Genomic DNA, 26869 nt, shown 5'->3' with positions numbered 1-26869 from the left:
AATTGTAAATAATTGTTCCAGTGGTGTTAATGTTGAAAGCTATTGTGTGAACAAGTTGGTTGGTCATCTTGCTTGGTTCTTGTGGCACTAGAACTGATTTATGACTTCCTGAGGAATATGGCTCTCGTGTTTCAAACATCGCTTTGATAGACTCTTTAATTTGTCTGGTTCGACTCATTTCTGTTACACCTGGTGCACCCATGACAAGATCATGAGGAGGACGCGAGCCAGGCCCCGGGCGACAACTTCTCCCCCTCTGGTCTTCCAGATCTCCACCCGGGAACCGCTTTGCTCCCCTGCGTGAGATGGGATGTGCCACTGTGATCATTGGAGACTCCATCATCCTAAATGTCTGTGCTACGTTAGCTGAAGGTACAGTGCACACTCATTGTTTCCCTGGTGCTCATGTTCTCGATGTTTCTGCACAGATACCCGCGATCCTGAAGGCCGACGAGAGCCCCAGAGTGGTCGTGCTTCACGCTGGGGTTAGCGACACTATAATAGTTGGAACTCTTTTCTGGGAGCCTCCTAGGCTTTTTCGTGCTAGTGGCCTGCACCCCAACAGAGTCGGAGTGGAGCTGCTCTCTGACAACATCTCCAGGACACTTCGCTCCATGTGACTAGTAAACCAATTCTCAAATAACTATTATGATGACTTTTGTTATACACGCTCAAATGATAGAAGTACTTGCACTGTTCAGTCTGTTAAGATTGTGTCTGATCCCCGATTAGTGAGGACAAAATGTAAAGTTTAATGTAGGATCTAGAAAAAAATCTCATCGTGATTAAACCAGAAACATTTAAATTAAATGAACAAAAATGTTTTTTAAAGGTTGGGCTCATAAATATTTTGATAGTTAATATTATTCTTAGATACAAATTATCATTACTTACCTATAAGGCACTTAATGGTTTAGCTCCTGCTTACCTAACTAGCCTTCTACCACGCTACATCCCATCACGCTCCCTAAGGTCACAAAACGCTGGACTTTTGGTAGTTCCTAGGATAGCAAAGTCCACTAAAGGAGGTAGAGCTTTCTCACATTTGGCTCCCAAACTCTGGAATAGCCTTCCTGATAATGTTCGGGGTTCAGACACACTCTCTCTGTTTAAATCTAGATTAAAAATATATCTTTCACCAAATATTTGAATAATGCTTCCCATAATTTGTGACCGCATTTGTATCTAATCAAATGTGTATTCTTATCCTTTAGCTTTGGTAAAACTATTTAATTTTACTTTGTTGGAACAGCAGCTATGCTAATTATGTCTCTATTTCTTTCTCTATTTTGCCATGGGATTTACATCCAGAACACCTGAGAAGAGATGATGCTCACCCCTCAGAGGACCCCAGATGATGCTAACCCTAAAACAACAAACAAAACTAACAAATATTGCTACTTACTATGCAATCACATTATAATTGCAGGTAATAGTGTTCATCATCTGGTTGACTGTCAACTACTAAATATTGTAAAAACTTAATTTTCTGTAAAGTCGCTTTGCAATGATTTGCATCGTAAAAAGCGCTATTCGAGCAGTAAGCAAATTGAAATGGGTCAACTGTCACTGAGACCACTGAATTAATGTGTTGAAATATCTGCTTCTCCAGACACTACATGACAACCGAAGTGAATGCCACAGGTCTAAAATCATTCATTGTGATTATGTTTGTATTTTTTGGAACTGCCACTATAATGGAGGACTTGTGATATTTCCTGTAGCTTCCTTAAAAATTTTAGTATCTGTGGCTTTCAAACATCCCTGCAGTTCTACCACTGCATTATCAGTCCACAACCTCACAGACCTAACATTGTCATGGTTTTCTTTGAGCCTCCTGGTATAATTTGGCTGTAGCAGAATAGCAAGATGGTCACATTTTCCAAAATGCGGCTTGGAAACAGCAGTATAAGCATCCTGTTGCTGTAACATTTTATCCAGAATATTATTTCCACTAGTGGGGAAATAATATTATTGTATTGTCTGTACTGCCACTATTCTTCCCCCATGAGTTTTGCCACTTTCCATGGAGCTGCAATTGGCTCTGTAGATGGTGTAAACTGTCAGTGTTATAGCTTCATCAGGGGTTCTCTCTCCAAGCCATGTTTCAATGGAACAAATCCCCGGAACAAATGGAACAAAACCCCAATGTGCCTCTGTGCAACCAACTGACTGAGAAGATCATCTTTTTTATTGGAACTGGACTTTGGTGAAAAGTATGATCGGGAGAGATAGCTGCCCTTTGCTATCCAGCTGACATAGTTTCCTTTCCGCTCCTCCCCACTTGCCACACTTCTGAATCAGCCTTCGAATGCCTGAAAAACCCCTGCAGCAATTTGGCCTGGCTTTCCTCCAGCGTGAAGATGTAACTCTGGAAATGAATCAAAAATGTTTGAATCAAAAGATCCCCTATGACTTAGTTCTCCTAATTTTTACAAAGTCTCATGATTATATTTGACATGCGCTCTGAAATATCGCATGTTAAAATACAATAGCGTCAATAGCAACACAAACACTAAATAAAGCTTGACTTGAAGAGCTATGCTGTGTCGCACACAGAAGAGCACAACCAACTTGTCTTACATTTTGGAACAATAACTAATTGATTATATGAGTGTACTCATAACAAAACAATGCTATTTGATTGGAATTTATTTGACAAGAGGAACATTTATACTAATTATTTCAGATTTATTACACTTCTTAGATGCAAATATTTTTAGTCTGTCAACAACTAAAGAGAGTAACATGTTTTCACTGTCAATTTTACCACAATTAACTACACATTTATTAAAACTTCTCTTTTTAGTTTTTGGTACTTTTTGTACTTTGCCCTTTTTTGGAATCACCTGAGCTCCACCTTCTTCCCCTTTCATTCTGGGTAAACGTGTCAACAGTTACACATATGACAGAATTTACATTTGCTTACCTCAGACGACTGAACAGCTTGCAAAACCAGCTGAAGAGAGGAGTTTTTTCCCTGGTAAAGCAGTAAATATACTTACATACAATACATATGAATACCTTGATACACATTTGTATGCATGTATATAGATATGTGTGTATAAATCTAAAATGTTAATAATGAATCTGTTTTCTGTTGTCTTTGGAATCGAGCATCTGCTAAATGCTTTAAATGGAAATGATATAGAGATCAGTTTAAACATTAGCTGTTTATTTTACAGTATATTCCATATTTTCAATGTCTAATAGATTTACTATAGTTATGATAACAAGAGTTTTACTGATGGTAATAACAACTGTGCAATAACTGCATTAATTTATGTAAACAATATAAAGACCATGTTTATTTTAAGTTTTTTTTTTTTAACAGAAAATGTATTTTATAATCATATAATTAGATTGTTTTAATTTACTATAATTGTGTGCAGGTCAGTTTCAGATCCTGAAACAATGTCGAATGCTATTCCCATGAACTCTTTTGTCATCCAGCTGCAACAACCAATACCAACAACAGCAGTGCGGACTGAAACAAATGCTCCTGCGCCTGTTTATGTCCAACAGATAGGAGGACTTTCACTTCTTAATGGACTTCGGGCATTTCTAAAAGGCCAACCAAAAGCTCTTGGGGTGAGAGATTTTTCATAAACCCAAATCAATTTTTTTTTTTTTTTTTTGGCATGTTAGTCTAAGGTAGGAAAAGTACATTAATCAGCTCTAAAGAAGAAGAGGTAAACACAATTACAAAGCATAAACACATTTTATTGAAGAATGTGACTTTTTTGTCTAGGTGACAATGCAATAAAGACACAAACATAAGATAAGTTTTATAATTTAGAGAGTAAAATTTGTAAAATATACAATGCTTTAGAAGCAAACTATTCAGAAATGTGAAACAATGGCCACATTTTGCATGTCTGCAAATCAGTATGTGAAATCATACAATAAATATTGCACACTTTTTTAGCGCACAAATTTTTATTGTACATTTAATGCTGTTTTACTTTATAAAAGACTCTTTTGTGCTATTCAGAATGTACTTGTTTCTTGTCCTACACAGACTGTCCAGATAATGATCGGTGTGACAACTCTCCTGTTTGGCATTGTGGCTACAGTTCATGCAGAAACCGGTTTTGTCTATAGTGGTATTCCTTACTGGGGATCTATCATCGTAAGAAATTATACAGTTTAGTATTCTGCCTTGTATAATACAAGCTACAGTAGGTAGTCAACCAAAAATGCCTATTACCGCCATGTGTACTGTAAAAAAAATCAATACCAGGCTTTCAACATTGCTCAGAACTGTACTACTTCATTATAAATTAAGATAAAATAATAAACTAAATTACTGGCAGTAATAATTATGTAGTATTCAAATTTTTTATAGGGGTATGACAAGATCTTGCAAGATCCGACTGAGAATGTGACGATATCCTGGCAGAGTAGACTTTATCCAGTCATAAAAACGCAGAAAGTCACCTTTCACCCCACTAGCAACGGATCTGCGAGAAGGACTTGCAACGTCTGCACGTGCATTCAAAGCAAAGCGATAAAGTGTAATTTTAAAGGGACAGCCAACGAATTATAAAATCTGATTACAATATTTTCTGGCATCATCAGGGCCCTCCCCAAGCCGGGGGCCCTGGGTTTAAGCCCAGGTAAGCCCATGCATTAATGCGGCCCAGCCTATACAAGTATCTCTAATTGTAAAAAAATTATTATGCATTTAAAATTTACATCGTGTAGTAAGAAAAAGAACAGTAAAAGAACTAGGAGAAAATTTTAAAGGAATCATTCTACACTTTAAGATTTATACATTTAAAAAACTACTTTAAATTTAAAGATCTTTGCATACCAACATCTGACGATCAGCTGACAAAACAGAAACTCTACTGAATCCTTTGTGCTCCGCTCGTTTTTGTGTCTTTCACTGCATCTTTAATGTCAATTTTGTGAGCACGGGCCATCTCAATACTCAGGAGAGATAAAATGGACAGTCTTTCTTGTGACATTGTGCTACAATCACTTTGGTAATCTAAAATACTTTTCAGATGTAACTGTAATCCGATTACCCCTTATTTCAAATGTAATTATAACGAAATAAAGTTACTCATATTTTGCATTTTAAATACTTAACCCGTTACATGCTTTTAGTTACTCCCCAGCCCTGTCCGTTGTCCCACTCCCACAAAAAAAATAAAAAAATAATTTTAATTAATTAAATTCGTCCTAATACCAACCCACCTCCCTCCCCCATTCCTGTTTTATTTTATTTTTTTCGGGCCGGAATCTTTTAGTTACATTTAAAAAAAAACACAATAGCTTACAGAACACAGCATTCCAACTGTAGTTTAATAAAAATCCTTAATACAGTTTTTTGTTAATTTATTGAACCGAAAACCATCTTTTTAATGGCCACAATTATAGACTAATAGTCATGTTAGCTTTTGACAACTGCTCAGAAAGCACTCCAATTTGTGTGAGGTGTTCCATCCAAGTGTAACTGTACAGAACAACATCATCCAGATAAGTTTCACATCAAGACAACCCAGACAACACATGATTTACTAACCGTTGAAATGTTGTGGGAGTGTTTCGAACCCCCAAAAGACATAACTGTATATGGTAAAAAACAACAACAACAACTATCAGGTGTATTAAAAGCAGATAATTCCTTAGCATGAGTTGTTAGTGGTACTTGCCAGTAGACTTTCAGAAGATTGAATTTGCTTAAAAACTGTGCAGAAGACACACGGTCTACACAGTCGTCAAATCTGGGCATAGGGAAACAGTCAGGACAAAGAGTTAAGCTTCCTCCATAATCAGTGCAAAAATGATAATTTTTTAAATCAGGTTTACTCACTAAAATGTAGAGAGAACTCCAAGAACTTAAACTAGGTTCTACTTAATTTTTACTGCTTCCGGCTTTGCTACCGTTCGGACGTTCTAGCTTACTGCTCTGCGCTTTGCTTCTTATTTCTGTACTTTTCTCTGATTTTTCTAAGATTTTTACTTCAGCAGATCAGCACAGTGCTCAAACAACAGATTTTTGGCACAAACGTTAAAACTAAAAACTCTTTGGGACTGGAATAGTACTACAAAAAGCAAACTTTGCCTCCAACTGCCAGCAGCTTACATTCTGGAGATGGGATAACAACTGCCTACATTCAAACAGAAGAAAGATAAAATGCCTCCTGTTGGACTATTTGTTGCATGAACTGCTGCAAACTTCTACAAAGGATTGTGATTTTTGAAACAAAGTTACTTGCTGGACTTCCAAAACAGGCGGATATACAGCCGACAGGAGGTGAGTCTCATGAATCTTCCGAATCTCAACAGTTTATACCATGTGTAGAAGAACAAGCAGAAACTGATCACCACACTAATTGATGGCACAAATGGAGTGAGACCCAAAGAAACATGAAACATCAGATTTTCATAAGTTTCTCGTATTGCTGCCGTAGACAGCGACATTCAGCTCAGAGCGCAGCCGAGCCCAGGACTCTGATAATGGGTGACTCTGTTATCAGAAACATCCGTAGCAGGACTACAACAACATGCTGCCTTCCTCAAGCAACGGTCTCTGACGTGAACAAGGTACTTCAGAACATTCTGATGAAGCACTAGACTGCAAATCGAATCATCATCCATGTGGGAACGAATGATATTCGGAAAGAGCAGTCAGAACTCCTTAAGATGGACTTCATTGAAACACTTCAAAGACTCAAAGTTCAGTCGTTCATCAGTGGATCACTCCCAGCAAGGGGAACAAATATGTTTTCACGGTTGCTTAGGCTGTATACATGGCTACAAAGATCTTGTAATATAAAAAGGACTGAATTTCATCGACAACTTCAATCTTTTCTGGGGCCTTAGACAATTGTTTAAACCGGATTGCCTCCACCCAAACAAACTTGGTGCAAGAGTGTTTAAGGACAATATCTTCTTCTCCCTTCGTCATCCTTCAGCAGAGTGTGTCAATCCATTCAGCACACACACACCGGGTCCGAGTCATCATGTGGTTGACATATCCCACAAGGACACTGATAACACCATACAGACAAAACAAGCACTGCTGATAGACACTGTCCCTGCTGAGCCCTGCCAACAGAGCTCCTCACAGACAGACTGTGATGTATCAAAACAACTACAAGATTCAGCACCCATTGGACGACTTTCTGGAAAACAGCCAGGGAAGCCAGGACAACATATCACAGCCACCAGAGACACAACTCATCTCACCGGACACATTAAATCTCCAGGATCTCCACTTCTGTGCTTTTCACAGAAAATGGAGGAATTGGTGTATGCTGGGACTAAACTCTCTCACTCATTTGCTGCAAGCCCACAGATATCCACAAAAAAATGGCGGGCCCCCCAACCACCAAAGCCTGTGGGCCCTGCTACTGTGAGAGCTCTCCGACCACTGCCACAACGCCAGGGCCCAAACCCTCTATCTGCATTCAACATTCGCAAATGCTTACAGAACAAGCGGGAACCCAGTGTGCCTGTAGCTTTCTCTATTTCAGTTTTAGCACGTGATAGAAAGTCTAAGGTCTTCTCAAGGCGAAGGGCAAACTCATCTAATCTGCAGCCTATTATGCATCAAACTAAGATTGATGTAAAGACACAAAGCACAGCCATCAAGTTAGCATCTCTACACATTCGCTCACTAAAAAATAAAATAATTTCTAATCAATGATTTTATAACCACAAACAATCTGTAATTTATGTTTCTAAATGAAACATGGCTAGAAGACAGCTGCAGTGCAACAATCCTAAATGAAGCAGCCCCTCCTAACTTCACTTACATGAGTGTTTGCAGGACTGTTAGGAGAGGTGGGGGTGTAGCTGGTCTAGTTAAAGATGTCTATCAATGCAAGCAAGTGTCTTTTGAATATCTAGGGATTGTGCTGAAAGGTGCTCCATGCATGCTGTTTATTATTATTTACAGGCCTCCAAAATACTCTCCAGCCTTTGTTGAAGAGGTCACAGAAATGTTATCACTGATTTCCTCAGAGTTTGACTATTGTAGGGAATTTCAATATTCACATAGACAATGCAGAAAACAAAACTAAAAAAGAAATGATAATGGTTCTAAACACTTTTGACATGACTCAGCATGTGCATGGACCCACAGACAAAGGTGGACATACTCTAGATTTAATCATCAGTAGAGGTCTAAACATTTCATCCATGGTTATTAAAGGGTTAGTTCACCCAAATAGCAAAAGTTTGTCATTAATACCTTACCCTCATGTTGTTCCAAACCCGTAAGACCTCCGTTTATCTTTGGAACACAGTTTAAGTTATTTTAGATTTAGTCTGAGAGCTCTCAGTCCCTCCATTGAAGCTGTGTGTATGGTATACTGTCCATGTCCAGAAAGGTAAGAAAAACATCATCAAAGTAGTCCATGTGACATCAGAGGGTCAGTTAGAATTTTTGAAGAATCGAAAATACATTTTGGTCCAAAAATAGCAAAAATTACGACTTTATTCTCTTCCGTGTCTGTTGTGAGAGAATTCAAAACAAAGCAGTTTGTGATATCTGGTTCACGAATAAATCATTCGATGTAACCGGATCTTTTTGAACCAGTTCACCAAATCTAACTGAATCGTTTTAAACAGTTCGCATCTCCAATTCGTATTCATCCACAAATTATTTAAGCTGTTAACTTTTTTAATGTGGCTGACACTCCCTCGGAGTAAAAAAAAAAAAACATCCCAGAGTAATTCATTTACTCAAACAATACACTGACTGAACTGCTGTGAAAAGAGAACTGAAGATGAACACAGAGCCGAGCCAGATAATGAGTCAAGATCTAGTTGCATCGGTTTTCGGATCACCAGTACTTCTTTCGGACAGTTCGATTCAATAAATAAAGTTAATAAAGTTGAAGAAAATGGTTCACCAGTTCTTTTGTGCTCAACGTAATGGCGTGCTCATAACACTAGCACAGAATCAGTTCATAGAATCAATCACCAAAAGAATCAGTTCAGTTCAGACGCCCTGTGTGTCGTTCTGCTTCACGCTAAATCACACATGCGCAGTATCATCAGCTCCTCGGTTCTCGAATCGGACGCGTCTTACAGAAACGGTTTTTGACTTGAGAACGAGTAAGTCTGTTGTTCGTTATCTGGCTCGGCTCTGTGTTCATCTTCAGTTCTCTCTTCACAGCAGTTATTGCTGTCTTGGCCATTGAGTGGAAACAGTTAGTCCAAGACATTCTCAGGTGGATCATGTAAGTAGTTTCCGTTATCAATTCTATGAAGCTAGAACTATTGCGTTCAGAAAATTAGACAAGTCTCAGGAAAAGATGCTTGTTTGCAAAAAGGTTGTTTGATCGCAAGGTTAAGTCTATTAGTTTTCAAGTAGGTGAGCAAGTGCTTGCTGTATTAACAGTTTTGAATAGTCCATTCCAGGATAGGTTTACTGGACCCTATATGATAAATAAGTGTAAACCAAAACTATTTGTTAAACATGCCTGATCGACGTGGGAAAACACAGGTTTGTCATGTTAACGAGGTTCTCGAGGTGTAGTGGAGGGGTCAAGGTATGCATTCACTTTGAGACTTACTCATTAGGGCTAAAACCTGTGCTTTCTTGCACAACCTCCCAAACAGCTAAGAGAATCCAAGTCCATCCTCCCAGTACCAATGCAATTCATTGCAGTTCAATGCAATATGATCTCAAAAGTGACTTAAGAGTCTGGTGGAATCTTTCCAACCCTCCCTGGCTTTGAGGGTGATAGGCACTCAAGATAGTGTTTACCTTTGAGTGACTGCATGACTTTAGAGAAGACCATCTGGACATGAAATGGAGCCCTGATCTGACTGATTGGTTTTTGGAATGCCAAAAATAAACTTAAATGTTTTAAAGAGTTTTAGGTCTGACTTAGTTGTTATTGATCGTAAAAGATAAGCTGCAGGATAACTTGTAGACTGACATCACAGTGAGTAATTATGCCCAGCCTTTGATTGTGGTAAAGGTCTAATGCAATTAACAATCAAATGTTCAAAAGGAGTGGTAACCACAGCGGCTGTAAAGGAACCAATGGTGTCAGGCACTGGAAGGGAAGACCCAATCAAACAATGTCAAAGTACAAGGGTTTATTGACAAAGCCAGGGCGCAGAAGGTCACTTGCAGTGAAAGTCCAACAGGAGAGGATACTGAGGTAATGACGGATAAGCTGAGGGCGACCACTGGAACCAGCATAGGGTGGCAGCAGGTTGGACCACTGCTGAGGAGATGGTAAGACCAGACAGAATGTAGATGACCTGGCGAGGCACAAAGGAGCAGAGAACTGTAGCTTGAGGATCACCTGCTCAGAACCAGCACAGGTGCCAGGATGAGGGAACCAGCGGACAGGGAACCACATATGGCCGGGCAGGGCTGGAGGGGGAGAAACACAACAGACACAGACACCACAAGACATCACAAAACAACTAGTACCGATGCAATCAGTTCTTGACTTGAGAATGAGTCAATCTTTTGTTTGTTATCTGGCTCGGCTCAGTGTTCATCTTCAGTTCTCTCTTCACAGCACTTCAGTCAGTGTACTGTTTGAGTAAATTAATTACTCCGGGATATTGGACTCAGAGGGAGTGTCAGCCACGTTAAAAAAAGTTAACAGCTTAACCCTTTCGAGTCGATTAACGCATATATGCGTTTTGAGTCATTTTCTCCTGATAACCCCGAAAAGAACTTAAATTACACTCTCAGTTTTAATCGTACAGATAAGAGCAATACATCTATCGAATCTGTAAAGGGTCTAGTTTTTTTTGGATACAGACATAATAACAAAAAACCTTTGTGCACTTATAAAATAAAGATAACAAACAAGGTGCGCTGTCTACAGTCTTTGTCTCCGCTGATCGTCATGTACAAACATTTCATTAAAATTAACTGTAACTCCGTGAATACTCAACGAAGAGACATGAGAGAGATATCTATAGAAAGCCTGGAATGTCTACTTTTAAACTAAACAAGTGCTGCCGAAAACAAATATTCTGAGATGAAGTAATCCATATGAAAACAACGCAATATCTGTTTATGTCCTTCATTATATTTAATGTGACCACGCCCCCGCGCTACTCAGATTCAAACTGAAGCCCGCTGCTTGAATATGCCCACACAGAAGAAAAGGCAGCGAGACTGTTCAAGTTTTTATTTTATTTTACTGTTTGCTTCGCGATGAGAGGACTAAGACATAATTCACCCCAAAAAGATGTGATGTGGTTGAAGATTTGAGAAATTAAATCTTGTAAGTCCTCCCTCAGTGGCACAGTTGAATGAGAGGCTCATTATGCAGCTCATTATGCAGGCCTTTGTCTTCTCAGGTGTAAATCACAATGATATTCATGATAGTTGACGCCTACTAGCATATGACTTTTACTAACAAAAATACCCTTAGACTCCAGAGGGTTAAGTCATTTGTGGATTAATGCTTATTGGAAATGCAAAGCGTTTCAAACAATTCAGTTCGATTTGGTGAACTAGTTCAAGAAGAACCGGTTAAATCGAATGATTCGTTCACAAACAGGACATCACTACATTACATTATTGTGGGAACACACTCACAACAGACCCGGAAGAATGCTGAATAAAGTCTTAGTTTTTGTTATTTTTTAACCAAAATGTATTTTCGATGCTTCAACAAATTCTAACTGACCTTCTGATGTCACATGGACTACTTTGATGATGTTTTTATTACCTTTCTGGACATGGACAGTATACCGTACATAAATTTTCAATGGAGGGACAGAAAGCTCTCAGACTAAATTTAAAATATCTTTAACTGTGTTCCGAAGTTGAAGGGAGGTCTTACGGATTTGGAACGACATGAGGGGGAGACATTAATGACATAATTTACATTTTTTGGGTGAACTAACCCTTTAACATCTTTCTATTTTTTTGTATTTTTTTTTTTGAGAGCAACAAATATAAATGACTGTCCTGGCTTTCTACATTAAAAACAAACCATCTCAGCTTTTGTGCGTATGACTAACCCATTGTCAGCAGAAGTGTTTGACACAGCATTTTGGTGTACAACCTTTTTATTTTTCTCAGAGACACTAAGCTTAAATTTGACTAAAAGTGACTAGCAGACACATGAGTAAGAACAAATTAATCTGCCTGACTAATTAATTTAGTCAGTTTGTGTTAATTTAGATATGGCACAACAGAAATTGGAAAACACTTTTTAAACTCTACCAGAAAAATTTGCTCTGTGGTCTAAGTGGTCCCTTTGCTGCAACTTTTACGGATGAACACCAACAGGGGCCCGCCATGGGCTTAACTCGGGAAAAGGGGTCCACCAAGGCAGAGCAAGTGGTGTGGGAGCCCACCAGAGCATAGCAGGTGTAGCTTGGGCCCCCCAGGGCGGAGCAGAGGACCACCATAGCCGAGAAGACGGGCCTGAAGCCCACCATGGCAGAGCAGATGAGACAGAAGCCCACCAGAATGGAGCAGAGGACCACCACAGCCGAGCAGATGAGACAGAAGCCCACTAGGGCGGAGCAGAGGACCACCACAGTGGTGTCGATGGAGCAGGAGAGCAAATCTGGTCAGGTAGGACTGAAACAGAGAACATAAACAGGTTAATGGCAGCCTCCGTGGGCGTGATGAGGTGGTTAGGGAGTTCCCAAAAGGCCTCCATAGCCATGCCAGGATAGGACGAGAGTTCTGTAAATTCAGCTGAGAAGTGACGAGGCTCGGGAAGATTCGTGGTTCATGACTGGGTTCATGAAGATCAGCTGTGACTTGACTCACAGATGTTAATGGTGACTTGACTTTGCTCATGACGATCATTGATGACTTTGTAATTGAGTAGGCTCAATTACAAAGCGCTTCATTTGCGCTGTCCCATACCTGCGATCCATTTAGTCAAATGTTATAGTTATATTAGTGAACATGCTTATGTGCAGTGTATCAGTGTTAAATTATAGTACTATTATTAAAAACAATGAAATGTGAATGTTAGTTGATTGAATGAAAATTAAAAAACATTGCTTGCTCAACCGCTGTTCCCAAAAAAAATTAAAATTAAATGTATGCATTTAATAGACGCTTTTATCCAAAGCGACTTACAGTGCATTCAGGCTATCAACATGTACCTATCAGTGATGCGCGGGTTGATCCAAAATGAGCAGGTGCCTGCGGTCACCCGCGGTTGCCCGCAGTTACGAGTCATCCAGAAATATTTTTAATGATATTCGGGTCGCAGTCGGTCGGGTCGTTTGAAATATAGATGCCAATTAAACCTTTGTAATTAATATAGTACTAGACACAATTTTGAAATACATAGACCTTTATTGGCTGAATAACTGGCGCTCAGTCTGCACGTAGAGATGAAAGCGGCACGAGAAAAGGTGAAGACCTGTTTTTGGTAAAACATCATTTTAACGACTTCATTAAGTTTTGTTTTATAGAAAACTCTTTTTAACCCTCTGGAGTTGATTAAAGCATATACGTGTTATGAGTCATTTTCTCCTGATAACCACGAAAATAACTTAAATTACACTTTCAGTTTTGATCGTACAGATAAGAGTAATACATCAATCGAATCTATAAAGGGTCTACTTTTTTTGAATACAGACATAATAACAACAGAACTTTGTGGACTTATAAAATAAAGCTAACAAACAAGGTGTGCTGTCTGCGCTGATCGTAATGTACAAACACCTCATTAAAATGAACTGTAACTCCGTGAATACTCAACGAAGATACATGAGAGAGATATCTATAGAAAGCTTGACATGTCTGCTTTTAAACTAAACAAGTGCTGCCAAAACAGATATTCTGTGATAAGGTAATCCATATGAAAACAACGCGATGTCTAGTTTTTCAGGTCTCCCTTCATTATATTTACTGTGACCACGCCCCCGCGCTGAATGCGCTATTCAGATTCAAACTGAAGCGTGCGGCTTGAATACGCCAATAACAGAAGAAAAAGCAGCGAGACTGTTCAAGTTTTTTTATTTTACTGTTTGCTTCGCAATGAGAGCAATAAGACATAATGAACCCCAAAAAGATGTGATGTGGTTGAGGGTTTGAGAAATGGATTTCCTCAGAAAAAAAGGATGAAGTGCTTTATTCAGCAGAGATCATAAACATGAGTAAGTCTCTTTTTATTTATGTATATACTTGTAGTACTAGTTTTCACATAACCTGTAAACATTTTACTAGTTAGACTTTTTCCAAAATATAATTCCTGACTAAATGTATAATCAAGTGAAACATTATTAAGTTTCAGTAACAATATACAATACTTAAAAGCTTGATGTAAATAATATAAATGAAACAAATAAATGTGACTGTAACAAATGTAATAATGCTGTTCTTTCAATTTATCCCCCCTAATAAACCTAATATTATATATATATATAAATATTCTAAGCTCTTTTCAACATTAATTATAATAATAATGATAATGATGATAATAATAAATGTTTTTTTTTGTAGAAAATCAGATTGTTAAGATAAAGATTTTCGTTTTCTAAAAATTGTTTCTTAATTTTGATCAATCTTTTATCAATCAATTGCCTGTATTTTATGAATAAGAAGCAAATATATAACAGACAATGTAATGAGGCGCCGCCAGGATCACTTGCATGTGACCTGGATGGCGCCGAAACTCAGCGTGTGCCTCACAGATTTGTCAAATATAAGGCTATCTATAACAGAAAGCTTGAAATGTCTACTTTTAAAGGAAAATATTAAAACCAAAATAAATAGGCTACTCTCTGATTATGCAATCCATAATGTGTATTTCTCTCTGGCGTTAGTCTGCATCGTCAACTTAATCTTTGCAGCGACACAGAAAACACCAGTTTATTACTAAACAATTAAATGTCTCCTTGCATATTTTGGAACCAGCAGGCCATTCTGGGTTGAGCGAGACCCCACGGAATGAGCAAACGGAGCGTAATATATGGAGAAATGCGCAAACCCAAACCTCATGTCTGCTGAACAGAAACATAAAAATAGACATAGCCAGACTAGACTATTTTAGAACAAATGATGAGCTTATTGACGTTTTTTTTTTTTTTTTTGCCTAGTTCCTACGTCTATGGCCCAATGACGATATGATGAGCATTTACTACATTTTAAAAATGCGGGTCAGGAAGCGGGTCGGGTACAATATTTTCTTTTCCTTTTTTTGCGGTCTGAGTTGTGGGCGGGTTAGTTGAAAATGTCGGTCGGGTGCGGGTTATTAATAAATTGACCCGCGCATCACTGGTACCTATCCAAAATGGATAAAAGTCCTTCCCTAACCACAAACATTTTTGCTGCTTGTAAATGCTGTCCTCTGTTGTCAACAGCTCACATTGTTGAGAAAAAATATTTATATTATTGCAAAATGTTGTAAATGCAATAACTGAATTTGTGTTTTTTGACAATGTGTATGTTAGTGTTATTTTGGAAGGAAGATACAAAATGAAATGCAATGAAAAATGACTTAAGTGTAATTTGGTGGCATATTAAACACTATTTTTGTGAAAAGACACACGTTTGATGCAAGTAAAAAGGAAGAAAATATTGTCTTTATTGTGTAATAATATAAGTCTTTATTGTGTAATATACAATAGATTTGGGAAACTATCACATATCTTATAAAATAGACAATTAAACCTTATGACATCCCAATGAACAAAACATCTAAATGATACAGTTGGTGTAAGACTTTTTATTGACCAGCAGATGGCAAGGTAGAGCACTGTCAAAAGCTTTGAAGCATCAATGCAGTTCGATGTGTAGTGGAAATTCTAATTCAATAACAATTTGAATTAACAATGAAAAACCAAACAGAGTTTTGTCTTTGTATTGCTTTAATTCTCTGCAGAGAATGATCAGGTTTAAACACAGCTTCTGAGTCTATGTGCAAAGAGATAACACAGACTAACAGACCACTTTTTATAGTATGTAAAAAGATACATTGAAGGACAGACTAGGATATTTGAGCCAATCATGTTGCTCAGTGCACATCACCTCATAACTCATGTACATCTCATGCACCTCTCCCTGGTACGGACTGTCCTGGTACATGGTTCCTCTTTAGAAGTTGTTTTTCAGCCTAAAGCAGTTACGTGCACAGGTTACACAAAGAACTCAGTGTCCCTATGGACTATATATACTACTTTGATCATTGTATGTTAAAATATACCTAAATGAGATTAATGCAATCAATGTCAAATTAACAAAACAAAAAAATTTCCATAACAGATGCAACAACCATCAATAATAAGAAACAATAATCTAGGGGTATTAATGGAAGTAATTTAATTAATATAACAACAAAACATTAACTACATAAAATAAGCAATGTCAAAAGAAACAAACAAACCAAAAAAGAAAAAGAGTTACTCCTGAGAGAACTATCACACCAGGAGTGCCTACCCCAAATAACTCATAACACTGTTAAATACTCAAACTAACAATCAATTGAAACGTTGACAACCAATCAAAATCTTCCATTCTCTAGGATCAGGAGACCCAGGATCAGCACACTATTAATGCAGGTTGTTTTTCATGTCTGCGGGTTGGGGATTCCAAAAACATGATATTTAGTCCCTAAAATGCAAATTATAACAGGGGAACCATGCCAAAAAACATGTATTTTTTTCCCCAGGATTGCAATTTATATCGGGGGACCTCTTCAAAATGAGATTGGGCTAGTTTTCAGTAGCAATTGGGTTTTCACAACAAAACCCGGCAACCCTGAACACAACACAAACTAACAATTCCCTTTCAAGGGAACTTCGAACTGCGTCCTCTAGGGGACGCTATGGGGAACCCCTCGTCGTGACCCGTGTCTAAAGAGTACATTGAAAAAACACCAACTTGTTGACCAGCTACATCCTCTGACGTCACTACCGGCACGACTATAAACAGGCAGCGGGAGAACACGTCATTCTCTTCTTCATCTTCACTGACTGTTCTGTTTGAAGCGTGCATCTGAAAGAACTGTTAAGAGCGATCTTTCTCTGTATATCGTGGCGACTACTATTAAGCGTTTAGACAATGTGTGCATCCGTGTCGGCGTTATTTGACACCCGATGACATACGCGATTTAATTTGTTTGGGTGAAGAGCACACAGGCAATGTCTTTGAGGAGGCAATCTGCAATTAACCCTTTAGGCGCCAGAGGTTTTTTCCTAAAATGTTCGATTTTGACATCTTAATTTCAAAAGGCTATATCTTAAAATTTATAAAAGATAGAGACTTTCTGTCCATTATAAAAATATTAAGGATGACCCAATGTTTATGAAGGGATTTTATTTTCCCATCTAATTTGCATATTATGACGTCATATGGAGGTGGTCATCTTGAATTATAGAAGTTTCATGAAAAGTCACATGTTTAAATGATAAAATGCAGCAGTTCTTTCCCCCAAAAAATGTCCCTCACCTTCTGTGTGCTATATTGCACAATATTGAATGGTCAGGTAAATAGTAAGTAGTAAACAAACTGTGTAAATCATTACTAATAAATGATAGAAACAAACCGAATGCATATAGCGGTTGGGATTTTCAATTTACTACATGCAGCAGGCACTCTGATTCCAAGTATGGGGCACATATATATTATTCATATGACACACAAACACAAGTAGACAAGACCTGTTTAGTTCATCTGCTTCTGCGATGAGCAGCGCGGCTAGATCTGCCTCGCGCACGCGCCGAGTGGGCACAGCTCGGACTTCTGTCAGTGTCATTCCGACTCCCCACCTTGCCTCCTAACTGTCCTATGAATACTTCGACCTCGTCTAACATACCCAGTGGCATTAGACAAAGTCTCCACTACAATACTGTCCCCGCGATTGCGGAGAGGTGCGGTCAGAAGACAAATCTACATGTCTAGCGCGGTAAAAATCTCCCGCCTCGTCCCCGCAACAATAACACGCCTGCTAATTTCGCGACGAACACTCTGACCCAAGCAAACATTGTTCACACCTCTGATATTTGGCAAAGGACCATTTACATTGGACCGTTTGTGCTTGGTGTAGGGCTATACTTTCACTTTCAGTATCACTGTTCTGAATGCAGATATTCCCCTTCAGAATCAGTGTCCGCGAATAGAAGTCCCAAAACCTCATTGCGGCTTTATTGAAGCTTTATTGATGCCATTAGATAATAATAATAATGATAATAATAATAATCTAATGCCAATACTCGCTGACGTTGACAATATTGGTCTGATAAAATGGCTCACTCTCACACAAGCTCCGCTTTTTTTTTTTTCGCACTGTTTCAATGCGCTCTAGCTCGAAGATTTTGTATAGGAGCATGACGTTTTTTTCAGTCAGAGATGAAGTATTACATGTATGCTATCTGATGCAGGGGAGGTGGCATGAAATTTGACACCCTATTTGACAAAATCGGCCGTTTTGTCGAGTAAACTCGACCGTGGCGCCAAGAGGGTTAAATCAATTAAAAAATGATCAGCTCTCATTTGTCTCTCTTCCGGAAAAAAAAAAGGCAGCCATCTGCTTCCCGCAGTTTAGGATCCGCTGCTGCTGAGGCAAGGAGGAGAATACAGATGGATCTGTCTGAATGGTTTAAAGAGGGATTTTCCTTTTCTGGCTCGTAATGGTGGCGGACGAGAGAGAGCCTTGGGAGGATGATGTTATATCTTTAACACTATCTGATACTGAGGTTAGTGCTCTGCTGGGTTTTTACCCAGGAAAAGCAGGAGATATTTGAGGATGGTGAAGAAGCTGAGGCTGAGCCTTCTCAATTCTTCGCCCCTGTGTATGTAGAGCTGTTAGAGCTTATGGATTGCGCCACAGCAAAGTTGGACTTGCCATTAAAATGCACTAAAAAGGTGATGCTGTGAGGCCACAAAAAAAAAACAAAAAACTTTCTGACCATAGTCCTCCAGCTCAGGTGAGCCTTCCATTTCTGCCTGACGTGTTCTCCCGGGACTTGCTTCTGGCTTTGCTACCGTTCGGACGTTCTAGCTTACTGCTCTGCGCTTTGCTTCTTATTTCTGTACTTCTCTCTGATTTTTCTAAGATTTTTACTTCAGCAGATCAGCACAGTGCTCAAACAACATATTTTTGGCACAAACGCTAAAACTAAAAACATTAGGACTGGAATAATACTACAAAAAGAAGGCTTTGTCTCCCTCTGCTAACAGCTTACATTCCTGTGACGGGATGACAACTTCATTCAAACAGAAGAGAGAGAAAATGCCTCCTGTTGGATCTACTTGTTGCATGAACTGCTGCAAACTTCTACAAAGGATTGTGATTTTTGAAACAAAGTTACTTTCTGGACTTCCAAAACAGACGGAACACTTAGCAGACCGTCGTCATGGACCCTCTCAGCATACAGCCGGTGAGTCCCATGAATCTTCTGAATCTCAACAGTTTATACCAAGTGTAGAGGAACAAGCCGAAACTGATCGCCACACTAATCGATGGCACAAACAGGGAGTGAGACCCAAAGGAACACAAGATATCAGATTGTCACGAGTTTCTCGTTTGCTGCCATAGCTTCCTCTACCCCAGATTCGACTATGACAAGACTTGTGAATACTGGTATTCTACCACCCCCTATACATCTGGAGAACAGATTTGAAGCATTAATAAATGTGGGTGAGGAATCCCCAAATGTGATTAAACATGGACCGGATCAGCCAGCAGCTAACACCGCTACTAACAAGCGCTCAAGGACGAGCAGACAGCGGCTTTCAGCTCAGAGCGCAGCCGAGCCCAGGACTCTGATAGTGGGTGACTCTGTTATCAGAAACATCCGTAGCAGGACTACAACAACATGCTGCCTTCCTCAAGCAATGGTCTCTGATGTGAACAAGGAACTTCAGAACATTCTGATGAAGCACAAGACTGAAAATCAAATCATCATCCATGTGGGAAAGAATGATATTCGGAAAGAGTAGTCAGAACTCCTTAAGATGGACTTCAGTGAACTCTTTGATACACTTCAAAGACTCAAAGTTCAGTCGTTCATCAGTGGACCACTCCCAGCAAATTGGCCTCTACCCAAACAAACTGGTGCAAGAGTGTTTAAGGACAATATCTACTTCTCCCTTCGTCATCCTTCAGCAGAGTGTGTCAATCCATTCAGCACACACACTCCGGGTCCAAGTCATCATGTGGTTGACATATCCCACTAGTGACACTGATAACACCATGCAGCCAAAACAAGCACTGCTGATAGACACTTTCCCTGCTGAGCCCTGCCAACTGAGCTCCTCACAGACCGAGTGTGATGTATCAAAACAGCTACAAGATTCACCACCCAAGTACGACTTTCTGTGATGTGTTGTCCAGGGAAGCCAGGACAACACATCACAGCCACCAGAAACACCAGAAACACAGCCCATCTCACCAGACACATTATCCCTCTCTTCAGCATCTCCACTTTTGTGCTTCTCACAGAAAATGGAGGAATTGGTGTATGTTGGGACCAAACTCTCCCACTCATTCGCTGCTAGCCCACATATATCAACAAAAAAACGGCGGGCCCCACAACCACCAAAGCCTCTGGGCCCTGTTCCTATGAGAGCTCTCCGACCACTGCCACAACGCCAGGGCCCAAACCCTCTATCTGCTGAAGGTGAACCAAAAACAAATGATAGCAGCACTCAGTGATATGTGTCGGGTCCCTGCTATAATAGCAGCAACATTCACAAATGTTTACAGAACAAGCGGGAACCCAGTGTGCCTGTAGCTTTCTCTATTTCAGTTTTAACACGTGATAGAAAGTCTAAGGCCATCTCAAGCCGAAGGGCAAACTCATCTAATCTGTGGCCTATTATGCATCAGACTAAGATTGATGTAAAGACCCCAAGCACTGCCATCAAGTTAGCACTTTTAAACATTCGCTAAAAAAAAAAAAAATCATTTCTAATCAATGACTTTATAACCACAAACAATCTGGATTTTATGTTTCTAAATGAAACATGGCTAGAAGACAGCTGCAGTGCAACAATCCTAAATGAAGCAGCCCCTCCTAACTTCACTTACATGAGTGTTTGCAGGACTGTTAGGAGAGGTGGGGGTGTAGCTGCTCTATTTAAAGATGTCTATTTTGTCTTTTGAATATCTAGGGATTGTGCTGAAAGGTGCTCCACGCATTCTGTTTCTTATTATTTACAGGCCTCCAAAATACTCTCCAGCCTTTGTTGAAGAGGTCGCAGAAATGTTATCAATAATTTCCTCAGAGTTGGACTGTTTTGCTATTGCAGGGGATTTTAATATTCACATAGATAATGCAGAAAACAAAACTACAAAAGAAATGATAACGGTTCTAAACACTTTTGACCTGATTCAGCATGTGCATGGACCCACACACAAACGTGGACACACTCTGGATCTAATCATCAGTAGGGGTCTAAACATTTCATCCATTGTTATTAAGGACGTAGCACTATCTGATCATTATTTTCTTTGATATATTGATCTCTGCTACCACTGAATCTAGATCTGTCTCTATCAGAAGGAGATGCTTAAACTAGAACACAAGTGTACTATTTATGGAGGCTATATCTTTAACACCAAGCATTTCTGCAGACTCTGTTGATATTCTCCTTGATTCCTTCAACTCAAAAGTTAAGAATGTTATTGAAGATATTGCACCAATAATAGTCAGTAAGAAAACAAACAGACAGAAATCAAATGAATACCTGGACAATTTTCAGTCTGGTTTCCGACCGCATCACAGCACAGAGACAGCACTCATTAAGATAATAAATGATATTCGCTTAAATTGTGACTTTGGCAAAATATCGGTGCTGGTATTGCTAGATCTCAGTGCTGCGTTTGACACTGTCGATCATAACATACTACTAGAGAGACTGGAAAACTGGGTCAGTCTTTCTGGGATGGTTCAGATCATACTTAGAAGGAAGAGGCTATTATGTGAGTATAGGGGAGCATAAGTCTAAGTGGACATCCATGACATGCGGAGTCCCACAAGGGTCAATTCTTGCACCGCTCTTGTTTAGCCTGTATATGCTTCCACTAGGTCAAATAATGAGAAAGAACCAAATTGCCTACCACAGCTATGCTGATACCCAGATTTACCTAGCCTTATCTCCAAATGACTACAGCCCCATTGACTCCCTCTGCCAATGCATTGATGAATTTAATAGTTGGATGTGCCAGAACTTTTTTCAGTTAAACAAGGAAAAAACTGAAGTCATTGCATTTGGAAAAAAAGATGAAGTGTTCAAGTTGAATGCATACCTTATGTCCTGGATGAGCTGCAGCTGTCTAATGGTCTTTTTGGGAAGGCCGGTGAGGAGCCCATTACAATAGTCAACCCTGCTGGTCATAAAGGCATGAACAAGTTTCTCCAAGTCTTGACTGGAAACAAAACATCTAATCCTTGCAATTTTTTTAGATGATAGTATGCTGATTTAGTTACTGCTTTGACATGACTACTGAAACTAAGGTCTGTCTCCAGAATCACACCAAGATTCCTGACTTGATTTTTTGTTGTTTGACCCCTAGAGTTAAGGTATGCACTCACCTTGAAAACTTCAGCTTTAATTCCAAATGCAATAACTTGCATTTTTTCCTTGTTTAACTGAAGAAAGAAACTGAACGAAGGTCCAGGTCTGGCCTGTCTCGATCTGAGGATCAAATGGCAGGGGAAAGAGGAATCATGGGTCAAAAGGAGGTAAGCAGAACCTAAGGGATGTGATCTAAATTAGGCAGCGTTCTTGTCCGAATCAGAGTGATACCGAGGATCAAATGGCAGGGGAAAGAGGAATCATGGGTCAAAAGGAGGTAAGCAGAACCTAAGGGATGTGATCTAAATTAGGCAGCGTTCTTGTCCGAATCAGAGTGATACCAAGGAATCTACTCGTTCACTTTAGGGATTTTGATACCCTCCCCCTCCTAATTCCCCTGTAACCACCAGCTCTACACCTGATCGAGGTTATGTGGAAACCTCTAGGGGTGGTGTTAGCGCAGTGGATAAGACATACGTCTGTGGTGTGCGAGACCAGGGTTCGAATCCACTGTGAGATACCAATAGCCGTGTTTCCACTATCGAGCTAAGACCGGGTGTGCTAGTGCGTGCCAGGGCCAGTCGCGTTTCCACTGTCACTTCCGGGGCTTGATCGTGCCTCGCCGGGGCTTCCTCGGGGCCAATGGCCAGGGTTTTTTGGCCCGACGAAAACCTTGAGCCAAAGCGGGCCAGCTGGGGCTAGAGGAGGGGTTATGAACAAAGGCGGAGTTTCTCCGTGTGTGGAGAGCGTCAGCACGGATCATTTCAGAAAGATAACAGCTTTAACACCAAGTTGTTTTAAAATAAGTTGAGCTCAAAACTCACTCTTAGTTAGCAGCAAGTGTTTGAAATAACTTGATCCGATGTGGATTATAATCACTAAACAAGGCAGAAATATTTATAAGCGATGTAAAAGACTATGCACGCTAAACATTAACGTTACCATAGAGAACATGTTAAATATGACCGCTTGGATAAATCAGACGTCAGCTTCTTATTCTCTATCACAATTGTGTATTTATTAAGTAACATTTTATCTGTCGTCTCGTTTCGTGAGTTTAGCTCCACGTTGCATAGCCTGTCATCAAAATATAATAATATAATATAATAAAATATAATAAAAATATAATAATTTTATAAAAATAGAGAGTCTGCGCTGCGGATCATTTCAGAAAGATAACAGCTTTAACACCAGCATTAAACACATTTTTTAAATAAGTTGAGCTCCAAACTCTCTTTCAGTCAGCAGCGAGTGTTTGATAAAAATTGATCCAATGTGGATTATAATCACCATACAAGGCAGAAATATTTATAAGCGATGAAAAAGATATGCACGCTAAACATGTTACCATAGTAAATATGGTAAAATATGGCAAAATATGGCCGCTTGAAGAAATCAGACGACAGCTCCTTATTATCTATCACAATCGTGTATTTATTAAGTAACTTATATTATCTGTCACAAGCCTCGCCTCAAGAGTTTATCTCACGTTGCCTAGCTATCATAAAAGAATATAGCCTAATAATGTTTTTTGTTCGGGAGCTTACAAAAATAGAGATATTATCATTCATTCTAAATATGACGGCTACTGTGGCTAATAAACAGAAACAGACTCAACTGAATAAGCAGGATATTTTCATGAGCGTTAAAAATAAAATAAAATAGAAATAAGTGTATTAATGTGTGATTAATTTTGAGTCCTGATAAATTAAATCAATATGATCAATGTATCACTTATTCTATAGTTAAAACATAGATGCTTTTGAATTTGAATATATAACAAGCATGCAAACAAACGGCCACTTTTGTCATGTTCGTTTTGTGATCGCACATGTTCCAGTGACTTATTTCTTAGTTTTCTGATAACTTCTCTTTGATGGTGAAATTTTGTGGTTGCATGACGTTGTTCTGAGAGGCGTGTAAAGGGCGTGTTTTAGTGATGGACTTTAAGCCCTGGCTCGCACTGGCCCGACAGTGGAAATGCAGCTAATGTGTCCCTGAGCAAGACACTTAACCCCAAGTTGCTCCAGAGGCGTGCGACCTCTGACATATATGGCAATTGTAAGTCGCTTTGGATAAAAGCGTCCGCTAAATGTAAATGTAAATGTAAATAACAGTCTCCTATTCTGGACCTATAGTGTTTTAGGCTGGTTCTATGTTCATAGCAACCACCCTACTGATGGTCCGGACTAAAAGGAGGCGTCCCCTTGAGCGGGGATACAGCGCAGGAGGGTGGGTGAATATGTAACCCTCACTGTATATACTTATGTGTATTAAATTGCTGGTGGTTATGTGTCTACTAATAAACTCCGGTATTACGCTGCAGAGATCACCGGTTTCAGCTGGAGCCTTCTTGATCATCAGGCCTGGCACAGCACTGCAGGGAATTTCATGGATGTCCGGCCAGGTAACCCTGAGGGGTTTCCTGGCTGCTTAGTAGTGCTGTCGCATCTAGCAGGAAGTGGAGGTGGCAGTTACAGAAGTCTTCTTGTATATGCTGCCTCAGGTGATGCTCCCCTCGCCTGAGGTTTGTAAAATTTGAGCTTGCCTCTCCTGTGCAATTTAGCACCTCTGCGATGCCTAGGAACCTTTAAGTACACACGCTAAGCTTTGTGTAATTTCTCAAAACCACATGGTGGTCAGTGTGTACGTGAACACTTTGCACACTTTCTAAAATCCATGTAAGTGGTAAGTGTGTATGCAAGACTCTTTCTGAAAACAAATAAACGAACGCCTCGTTCCCTTCTTGAGATGATTAGAACTTGGTTCCATGGGCTCCATTCAGCCAGTGTGTATTTATGTATACACTTCAAGCATCGCTTCCCTCAACATGAGGGGCTATTTGGGTGATTCTCATAGAAGTTTAGCAGCGCTCCCCTTTTTCCAGAAAGGGTCGTCTATGAGTGCGCTACATTGAGCTCTGAGTTCTCCTCTCATATGAGTCAGAATTCTCTGTTTTTTACCCCAGAGCGCTCCAGTATTGTTTCCATAGATCAAGCTGATGACTCTCAAACATACTGTTTTGAGATGCACCACTACATCTATGAGCAACTCTATCAGAGTGCCACGAGATCCCCTCCTTCCTCCTTAGAACAGTATTTGAAAGTCCATGCTATGTTAAATCTGCATGTGGAGTCTTTGCATACTTTCTGAAATCCACACAGTGGTAAGTTCGCACGCTAGTATTCTGCTTTTTAACCCTATATGCTGAGGGCTTTGCATGGTTGCGTCATGCCCTTTCTTGAGTTGGTAAAAGCCCAGTTCATCTTGGGCGCCACTCCACCTATGTATCCTCGGATACCTATCTAAACAGGGTGTTGCTACTAAAGAACTGTTGAGACAGTTCTTTCAGCAAGCTTATGCGATAGCTAGCAGTAGCCCCTGTGTGACAGCCAAGACTTGGTTTAAAATGCTAGGTTCTTAGCCCTATCCCTTTAGAGGAATCTTTCCCGATTCCAAGCCTTCAGCGCTACCCTGGGCCGAGGCCCTAAAAATTAAGTTGTGTATACAGCTTAGGCCTGTGGCCGTAAGGGGTACTGTCACAGACAGCCGTCTAAACGTCCGAGGGGCAACTCCCATGAAAATGGTAGAGTTGGTACTTAGTGCTCGCAACGATTCTGGCCTGCACTCCCCTCAGCATGGCGGCGTGGGTATACTGTTCCCCATAGTGCCCCCCCTAAAGGACGCAGTTGGAAGTTCCCTTGAAAGAAAAAGTCTCAGGTTGTGAATGTAACCATGGTTCCCTGAATGGGGAACAAAACACTGCATCCTGTAGCTCCCTGCCATGCTTCAGAGGCAAACTTCAAACGAAGAAGTGAATCATGTGTTCTCTCTGTGCCAGTTTATAGTCCCGCCGGTAGTGACGTCAGAGACTGTAGCCGGCCAACAAGTTGGTGTTTTTTCAATGTATGCTTCAGACATGGGGCCACGACTAAGTATTCCCCATAGCGCCCCATAGAGGACACAGTGTCCCGTTCCCTACTCAGGTAACCTGAGATGTTTTGCCATGTGATGATATCCATTTATGACATTGCATCACATATCCACGCATTTCTCTGAATGACAACCCCTGATTCACAAAGTTTACTTCCGAAAACAGAGATAAGGTGCAGTAAAATATCTTAGATTACAAATGTAACAATGTTTCCCTGAGATGTGGAATGAGACGATTGCATTCCCCATAGGATCAGCAGATGCTATGGGGAATGCAATCAAGTCTTTAAACACAACAATCTTACACATGGCGGTAAAAAGCTTTTTTCTGGTTGAGTATCATCTGTACACATTCCAGCAAAAGTCTCAGTATTTGTCCTTTTCTCTCCTCTCAGTACATTATTGCAGGCTCACTCTGCATCGCTGCAGAAAACAAAGTTAATTCACCCTCCAGTAACTGTTTGGTATGTACACAACACTTATTTTTAGGGG

At 39.9% G+C, this 26869-nt stretch overlaps 1 protein-coding gene across 1 annotated transcript in view; it reads left to right on the top strand.

The window, feature by feature from the left end:
* Nucleotides 1–2939: 2939 nt before the first annotated feature.
* The window catches only part of LOC127956071 (membrane-spanning 4-domains subfamily A member 4A-like), a 28720-nt gene continuing 4790 nt past the window's right edge, over nt 2940–26869 (top strand). Inside the window, exons 1-4 of the mRNA XM_052553847.1 lie at nt 2940–2983; nt 3393–3591; nt 4022–4132; nt 26773–26841. Of these exons, the coding sequence (XP_052409807.1) occupies nt 3415–3591; nt 4022–4132; nt 26773–26841 (357 nt within the window). The 5' untranslated portion in view covers nt 2940–2983; nt 3393–3414. The remainder of the gene's footprint in view (nt 2984–3392; nt 3592–4021; nt 4133–26772; nt 26842–26869) is intronic.

Source organism: Carassius gibelio, chromosome B4 (assembly GCF_023724105.1).
Source record: "Carassius gibelio isolate Cgi1373 ecotype wild population from Czech Republic chromosome B4, carGib1.2-hapl.c, whole genome shotgun sequence".
Lineage (NCBI taxonomy): Eukaryota > Metazoa > Chordata > Actinopteri > Cypriniformes > Cyprinidae > Carassius > Carassius gibelio.
The sequence above is the reverse complement of the archived record's forward strand: the minus strand, read 5'-3'. Positions and strand labels throughout refer to the sequence as shown.